Source organism: Monodelphis domestica, chromosome 7, assembly GCF_027887165.1.
Source record: "Monodelphis domestica isolate mMonDom1 chromosome 7, mMonDom1.pri, whole genome shotgun sequence".
Classification (NCBI taxonomy): domain Eukaryota; kingdom Metazoa; phylum Chordata; class Mammalia; order Didelphimorphia; family Didelphidae; genus Monodelphis; species Monodelphis domestica.
In genome coordinates, this window is record NC_077233.1 from 139572428 (window position 1) to 139580482 (window position 8055).

The 8055-nt window shown below is 42.1% G+C and overlaps 1 protein-coding gene across 1 annotated transcript; it reads left to right on the forward strand.

Annotated features, from left to right (window-relative positions):
- The first annotated feature begins 3513 nt into the window (after nt 1-3513).
- Nucleotides 3514-8055, forward strand: LOC130455520 (tryptase beta-2-like). The gene is made up of 6 exons (XM_056805693.1): nt 3514-3545; nt 3720-3780; nt 5417-5585; nt 6073-6338; nt 7102-7265; nt 7390-8055. The coding sequence occupies exons 1-6, from the start codon at nt 3543-3545 to the stop codon at nt 7543-7545; spliced, it is 819 nt and encodes a 272-aa protein (XP_056661671.1). The 5' UTR covers nt 3514-3542; the 3' UTR covers nt 7546-8055.

Genomic DNA, 8055 nt, shown 5'->3' on the forward strand with positions numbered 1-8055 from the left:
GGCCCTTCTCCAGAGTCATATCCTTAGAGATAGCCTGGGAGGAAAGGACTGCTCTTTTGTAATCTTTAAGAGTGATTAGTTAATTTATCTGTACCATCATTCTTGATATCATCAGGCATGTGGAGCAACACTTGGGCTCCCCCATCACTCACAGGTTCTTAGAAAGCTACTTCAGATGGAGGTCCTTTGGCCATTGCCATCAATTCAAAACTGTAGTTCAGGAACTTCCATATTTGAATTTACTTTTACAAGGTGAGAGGGTGTATTAGTCTATAGAAGAAGACATCTGTTCAAGCAGCCTAGAAAATAAAAGATTAAAAATTAAAGAGAAGAAAAGATTCCTCTATCTATATAAGAGGTGCCTTCACATTAACATGCCACCAGCTGGGAAGAGTATGCATGGAGAGAACATGAGAGACTATACTTAGAGGGCATACACTTAGGGAACACAGGAGGCTAGACTCCATGCGTGAAGAGGCTGCCACTCCAGGAACACTTGGACTGTGGAATTTCTCAGGTCCTCTGGTGATATTGACATATCTTTTGGTCATGTCAGCTTTTTCCATGTTTGTTTACCTTCCATCATCTGCCAGGTTTCATATACTCAGCCTCTTCAGGATCATTCGATGATTTCTGCTTCCATTTCTGAGGGTGTAGTGCTAGCTTTTTCCTGACAATAGCTGAGGGGAGACATAGGTAAACTGCAGAGCTCTAGGAGGGGTTAGGCTCTTAGTGCTCTTCTTCAAACTCTAAGTGGGATACAGGATGAGGATTACATTTATCTACCTTATACAATATTTCTGGTATAGAGGTATGATAGGTTCAGAGCAAAAAGCTGCTTCTTGGCCACTACTCCTTATTGGGGGCTGATTTCTCTAAATTTATATCTCTAGGATTAACTCTTCCCAATAAATGATAGACATGAAAAAGACCTTTCACATAGTGAATAGCAAGTAAACCCACTTTTCCAAACAAATAGCACATAAAAATCTGAGAAGTGATACAGATTAGGATATTCTAGAAAAAACATCCAGAATTCTTTAGAAGCAAGTGAGTTGAGATTTTAACTTATCCTAGGGTGAGGTCCTAATCTTATCTTGGGGAATATTTTCTGAGTTGTCTAGGGAGGCAAGATAAAAATTAGAGAAATGTTGAAGAGCTGGCTTCCTCTCCATTTCTGCAGTTTCTAAAGTCTGTCTTTCTTTTCACGTTGAGTTGGTCCTAAAAAAGAATCTGGAACTACTCTGAGGAAAAATAAGCATGTCTCCCATTTCGAAAGTTCTCATATTAACTTCTCTAGTATTCAGTGTCCTAAAAATATTCTCTCCACTAATTGGAAGAGTTTCATGCTAAGTGCCTTCAGCTTGACTAGAGACTGTGTTACAGAAATATGAAGTAATTGGAATTATACCTTTGACATGGACATTGTACCCCCAAAACTATAGAAGTGTTTCAGGCAAACTATAAGCAGGGAAATTCCTTTGCTCCCTTCTACCCTTGTGACTCCTAACCCAAAAACATCTCATAACTCTGATAAGACCCTGAGAGAATTATCCTCCTTGAATTGTCCTTTAGATGGACAGAGAGATACACCTCCTTGATACCATCAGGTTGTATCTAAAACATCTACCTGTCATGTCCTCTAAACTATGAGGATTACCCTCTATGTCTTCAGGCAAATCTCACCCCTGCCCATGCCTCAGTGCATACCACTGTAGAGTCACATTTTCACCATGGCACAAAGTCACGTCTCCATAAACACCCCAGAAATCATGTCATCTGGGAGAACAACTTTCCCTCCATGCTATTCCCCCTGGGAGGCAGTTTTCCACCTGTGCTGGTCTCCTGGTCATTCTTAACATTACTTTCTAAATCAATAAATTTCTCTTTTTTATTTTTAAGCTAAGTTTTGGAGTCTTTCATACTTGCAAAAGGTTTCCTTCCCAAACTCTAGGGGTTCACCTCAAGCCCCTCACAACATCTTAACCTTTCTGATGCCTTCCAATTTTCCTGGAATTTGGAGAAGAGATATATTTTATTAGCTGAATGATGATATAGTGATACAATTGGATTTTCTTGACTGGACCTCATAAGATGAGTCTTCCTCACTTCAGCCTGAGCACTCTTTCCTCTGTGCCATCCAGGTGCTCTTTTTAGAAAATATTGCACTAAGAGAAGGGTGTCAAAACCAGTACCATATATGTGAGGTCTAAACAGAATATAGCGGATTGATTTCCTAATTCCCCTTGACTATCTTTGTTTTGGTTGTAGGGGCCTCTCATTTATTTATTTTAATAACAAATTCCCACATAAGTTTTCAAAAGTTATATGATCCATATTGTCTCCCTTCCTTCTCCCCTCCCCTCTCCTGGAGCTGACTAACAATCCAGTCTGGGTTGTACATGCATCATCTTGCAAAATATATTTCCATATTATTCATTTTTGTAAGTGAATAGGTCTTATAAAACCAAAACTCCCAAACATATGCTCAAATAAACAAATAATAAATCATGTCTTCATCTGCATTCCTACTGGAACATTTCTTTCTCTGTAGGTAGATAGCATTCCGTTTGATAAGTCCTTCAGAATTGCCCTGGATCATTGTATGCTGTTAGTAGCAAAATCTATCATCACATTTGACTGTCCCACAAAATTTCAGTTACTGTGTATAATGTTCTTCTGGTCTCACTTATTTCACTCTGCATCAGTTCATTTAGGTCTTTCCAGCTTTTTTAAAACACTTACCTACCATCTTAGAATCAATACTGGGTATTGGTTCCAAGGCAGAAGAGTGGTAAGGGCTAGGCAATGGGGGTTAAGTGACTTGCCCAGGATCACATAGCTAGGAAGTATCTGAGGCCAGATTTGAACCCAGGACCTCCCATCTCTGAGCCTGATTCTCAATTCACTGAGCTACCCTGCTTCCCCCTCCAGCTTTTTCTGAAACCATCCATTTCATCATTCCTTATAGCACAATAGTATTCCAGCACCATCATATGCCACAATTAGTTCAGCCATTCCTCAATTGATGGACATTCCTTTAGTTTCCAGTTCTTTGCCACCACAAAAAAAGAGCAGTGATAATATTTTTGTACAAACAGGGCTTTCCCCATTTTAAAAAATCTCTTTGGGAAACAGACCAAGTAGTGGTATTACTGGATCAAAAGATATACATTCTTCTATAGCTCTTTTGGCATAATTTCAGTTGCTCTCCAGAATGGTTGGATCAGTTCCCAACTCCATCAGCAATACATTAGTGTCCCAGTTTTGTAGGGGTCTCTCAATTAGAGACACTCGGAGTGCAAAGAGAATCAGTAGGAGGACAAAGATGGGAGAAGAAAAGATAGGAACACAGAGAGACTATCTGGAGCAATCTGACCTCTCAATGTGAGTTCTACTTTCATTTCCTTCCCCTCCATCACCTCTCTACCCCCAGAGGAGAGTTGGAACCTCTTTGGCTTCCTCTCCCTTTCCCACTTCCTGCCCTTAGGCTTTAAGTAGGATGCTGACTGAAGGGGAGGACAGAGCTGGAGAACCTGGTCATGGTAAAGATCCTACCTCCATCTTAGACTTTGGCAACTAGACCCTTGCACCCCAAACCTCAGCCCTGTATATAGCAGAGATGTTGGCTTGGCGGTGTCTTCTCTATCCCCAACTCTGGTCCCCAGGCCTCTTCTCTGCTGACTTTAGTCTCTGACCTTCTCTCTCTCTCCCTCCAGATGTTTACTCTGCTGCTCCTGTCCCTTCCCCTCTTGGGGAACTCAATTCCAATGATTCAAGGTGAGTTATGACCCCTTATAGCCCTTTCTTTACAATTTCCCACTGTAAAGCCCTGTGGGACTCCCAAGGGGAATAGCCCCTGGCAATCGGAGGAGAATGGTTCAAGTCTCCCTTGGGCTATCTGTTATAGACAGAGCAGGTTAGTGGGGGGAAGACACCTGATTTTATCCTGGATTGCAGCCTAATATAATAATAAGAATGGTGACTCTGGAGTTAAGAAAGATGGCAAGTGTTATTTACTGGCTAATTGACCATTCTCATTTAATCTTTATGAGCCTTAATTTCAGCATCTCTAAAATGGGAACAATGTTACCTGTAGTACTTTTGAGAGGGTCGTTGTCAGCAAATATGAGGTAATATTTGTTGTTCAGTTGTGTCTGACTCTTTGTGACCCCATTTGAGGTCTTCTTGGCAAAGATACTGGAGAGGTTTACCATTTCTTCTCCAGCTCATTCCACAGAAGAGGAAACTGAAGATGAACAGATGACATGACTTGTCCCACATCACACAGCTAGTAAGTGTGTGAGGCCTGATTTAAGCTCAGGTCTATCTATGAGTCTTCCTGACTTCAGGTAGGGCACTATATCCACTCAGTCACCATGGTGTAATATACCTTAATACATAAGTAAAAATGAGGATTTTATATATAATATGTACACACATCATTTTATAAATATTTAAGTGATATTGAAATCTCAGTCATCATCAACAATGTTATTGCTTTTGTCTGATTCTTGTAATCTCTTTTTGATGAAATTCAGATAGAAATGGTTCAAAGTCAAGTCTCTATTTTGGAGTATTCCATGTCAGACTCTTACTGGCAGTATGACTCTGGATAAGTCACTGCGCATCTCAGTTTCCTCATCTATTAAATGGAAATAATGACAGCACCCAGATCACATGGTTGTTGTGAACATCAAATGAGATAACATATGTACAATGTTTTGTAAACGTCATATGACTAAGTACAAGCTATTATTAGTCATTATTATTATTCTGTTAAATTTTCTATGGGCTACTGTAAAGTGGATAAAATGATTCTTGCAATTGAATTAGAATCCTGGTGTGTAAGCTCAGTATCTTTGTGATAAAATCAGTAGCAGACAAAATGACAAGGATCACCTATATCTCATTGTGTTGTCGCAAGGTGTTATTTTTTTTCCTGGCAGATCTCTACATTTCGAAGACTTCATTCTTTAAGGGTTGTAGATGATAAGTAATTGGTATTGGTATATTTCATGTCAAAATGATATCATTGTGTTGATGATAATGAGAGGTGATGATGATGACAGCCATGGCATAGTGGATAGAGAACTGGCCTCAGAGCCAGAAAGACCTGGGATTCAAGTCCTGCCTCTGTCGTATACTGGCAGTATAACCCTGGGCGAGTCACTTGACCACTCAGACCCCTGGGCAACTCTCTGTTGCAGAGAAGATGCTTACTTGCTCTTGAAGATGGAATTTCTATACAAAGAAAACCACTAGTCACTATTAGTACTGTTTTTAGAGGGGGTGTCTTTCTGACCATGGTAGTGAACCTGAGGGAATGGAGATTGTCATTGAAATCTTGCAAGATCTGAATGCCTGGGACCATTGGTGTGGGTCTCTTTGCATAGTCACCTTCCTCTCTGCCCAGACAGGGAACAGGTTGGCATTGTTGGGGGTGTGGAGACCAGAGAATGGGAGTTTCCATGGCAGGTCTCCATGAGACTGTTTAACACCACAAACAAATCCTGGATGCATCGTTGTGGTGGTTCCCTCATTGGACTCCGGTGGGTCCTGACTGCTGCCCACTGCATTAAGAAGTGAGTTCCCTCCTTCCTCCTCGGCTCGGTGGGCATGGACAATCCTCAGGGTGGGAAAGGTGGAAGTGGGCAGAGGCATTGACCTGGGAGTCATTTTTGAGTCTAGACTGGTGCCCATTTATGGTGTGATTGAATCATTTTCTTTCCTTTGTTGGCCTTTGGCTTCCTAGTCTATAAAGTGAAGTATTAGTCCCTACCTTAGCTTTTTCACTTGGCTCTATTGAATGCCCAGGCACATGTAGGATTATTACTATAATTAAGAGAAAAGCCCAAGGGAAAGAGGCAATGAGTGGGAGAGATTTCCTCCCATTGTGGTTATGGGTGAATATGGGAGGCCCAGGGAAGATCCATCCCCAGATCCAGGGTGGTGGGTTATAGGGGATCAGTATGGAAGCCTGAGCCTACTCAATTTAGCATAGCATCCCAGACTCCCAGGGCCTCTCAGACTCAGCTGCCTCTAAGGAATACTTGTTTCCCTCTTCTCCAGAACGCGACCAGAGCCCACAAACTATATGATAAATTTGAGACAACAGTATCTGTACAAAGGAGACAGGCTTTGGCCTGTGGAGAAGATTATCATCCATCCAAACTACGTTAAATTTAATGTAGGGGCAGATATTGCCCTGTTAAAGCTGAAGTTCCCAGTAACTATCTCCCAAAATGTCAAAATCATCCGCCTCCCTGCTGCCTCACAAAAGTTCACCCCAGAAATGGAGTGCTGGGTGACTGGCTGGGGGAATATCAAATTTAAAGGTAAGCAATGGGAATGGCACTGAATCCTGTGGGCATCTTGGATTTCCCAGTGTCAGTTAAGGGGTAAGGGCTAGAGCTGGGGAATCCCAAAGCTTGGTAGATGCTTTCTTTACCAAGAAAAACTAAAAATAAATTTCGCCCTCATTCTTATGTAGGAGAGATTCTTTGGATCGATGTTCCATCCCAACTCCCTTGGCCTGGCTGCTCAGTGTGACTGAGTTTAGAAACCTTTTGGCCTAGCCTGGTGGGTCTGCCTCATCAGTGGTAGTAAGAGCACTAGATTGACAATCAAGGCCCAATCCCAGCCTTTCTCCTTTCTAACTTTATATCCTTAGAAGAGCCATTGTCCTTTTCTGGAGTTTCCTTCCTTTGTAAAATGAAGGGGCTGGACTAGGTGATTTTCATCTCTTTTAGCTCTTAATCTTATGACTTTGATCATTAAAAACTTGACTCCTGGGTACCAATTCCCTTGCTCAGTTTCAGTGTAATCTCTTTGATTTCTACTTGTTCACCTTTACTCATCCTATCCAGTTAGAGACTGATGATCCAATGGCTCCATCTGTGTCTTTGACACAGTGGGACTGCTGCCTCCTCCATCTAACCCTGAGCAAGTCTCAACTCTCCCCCTGAGCCTAGGCACCCAGCTATGCAGGACTGAGAAGTGGCTCCCAGAATCTCTGATTTCTTTTTTAGCATCTAGTTCTTAACACACTACACTGTTTTCCAGAACTAGCTGAAATGCTGCAGTCTTTTCCCTCTACAGTGCCTCTGCCACGTCCCTACAGCTTGAGAAAGGTGCAGGTCCCTGTGATGAATAGCACTGCCTGTGACAAGCTATACCATAAAGGATCCAACGTTAGTCCTTCCGTTAAGATAATTTTTGACGACATGCTATGTGCTGGTGAAACTAACAAGGGCTCATGCCAGGTGAGCATTTCTCTGATTCCTCCTTTCTTCCTCAGAGTTCAGATTTGATCCAAGGGTTCTTCCTCATACCTGGGTACCCTCTATCACTTGGACCACACTAACAGACTCTCCTTTATTTTTCTAGGGTGACTCTGGTGGAGCCCTGGTCTGTAATGTGATGGGCGAGTGGCTTCAGGCTGGGGTTGTGAGCTGGGCAATAGGCTGTGGCTTAGTCAACAGGCCTTCAGTTTATGCTCGAGTCAGTGCTTATGTGAAATGGATTAATGATCAAATGAAATGATTCTGTGACCTAATTTTTAAAAATCTTCTTACCTCACATCTATTCCACTCACAATCTGAGGCCCCATGCTCTATATTGGAAAAGGAATCAAACCCTGCTTCTTATTTTCTTCCTCCACATCCTCACTGGACCCACGACTACTTTGAGGCCAGGCTTCTCCAAATTCCTCCTTGAGAGACCCATCTTATTTTGCCTTTCTCAGTGACCTAGAAGCAGCATGATGGGGGTCAGAGCTCTGGACTGGGATTAAGAATCCTGGGTCCCAGTAGGACTGCTTGAATTATCTAGCCTTGTCCTTTTACCTGTTGGGGCTTCATTTTTTCCCTCTGTAAAGTATACAACATGGAGGTAGAGCTCTTCTTGCTCTGTTATTCTGTGGTTCTCAATTTCCCCATTTTTTGACATCTAAGGCATTGAGAGGGTGATAGAGAAGGTGGGGAAAGGAAAGAGAGAGGAAGGGAGATTTTTATGTAGAACAGTTCTCATATCTCATTAAACTGTGCAAATTTC

Bases quoted from the DNA above. Each gene is read 5' to 3' on its own strand.
- LOC130455520 (XM_056805693.1), top strand. The intron at 3,781-5,416 runs GTGAGTTATGAC...CTCTCTGCCCAG, and splicing joins CTCAATTCCAATGATTCAAG to ACAGGGAACAGGTTGGCATT. The intron at 7,266-7,389 runs GTGAGCATTTCT...TTATTTTTCTAG, and splicing joins CTAACAAGGGCTCATGCCAG to GGTGACTCTGGTGGAGCCCT.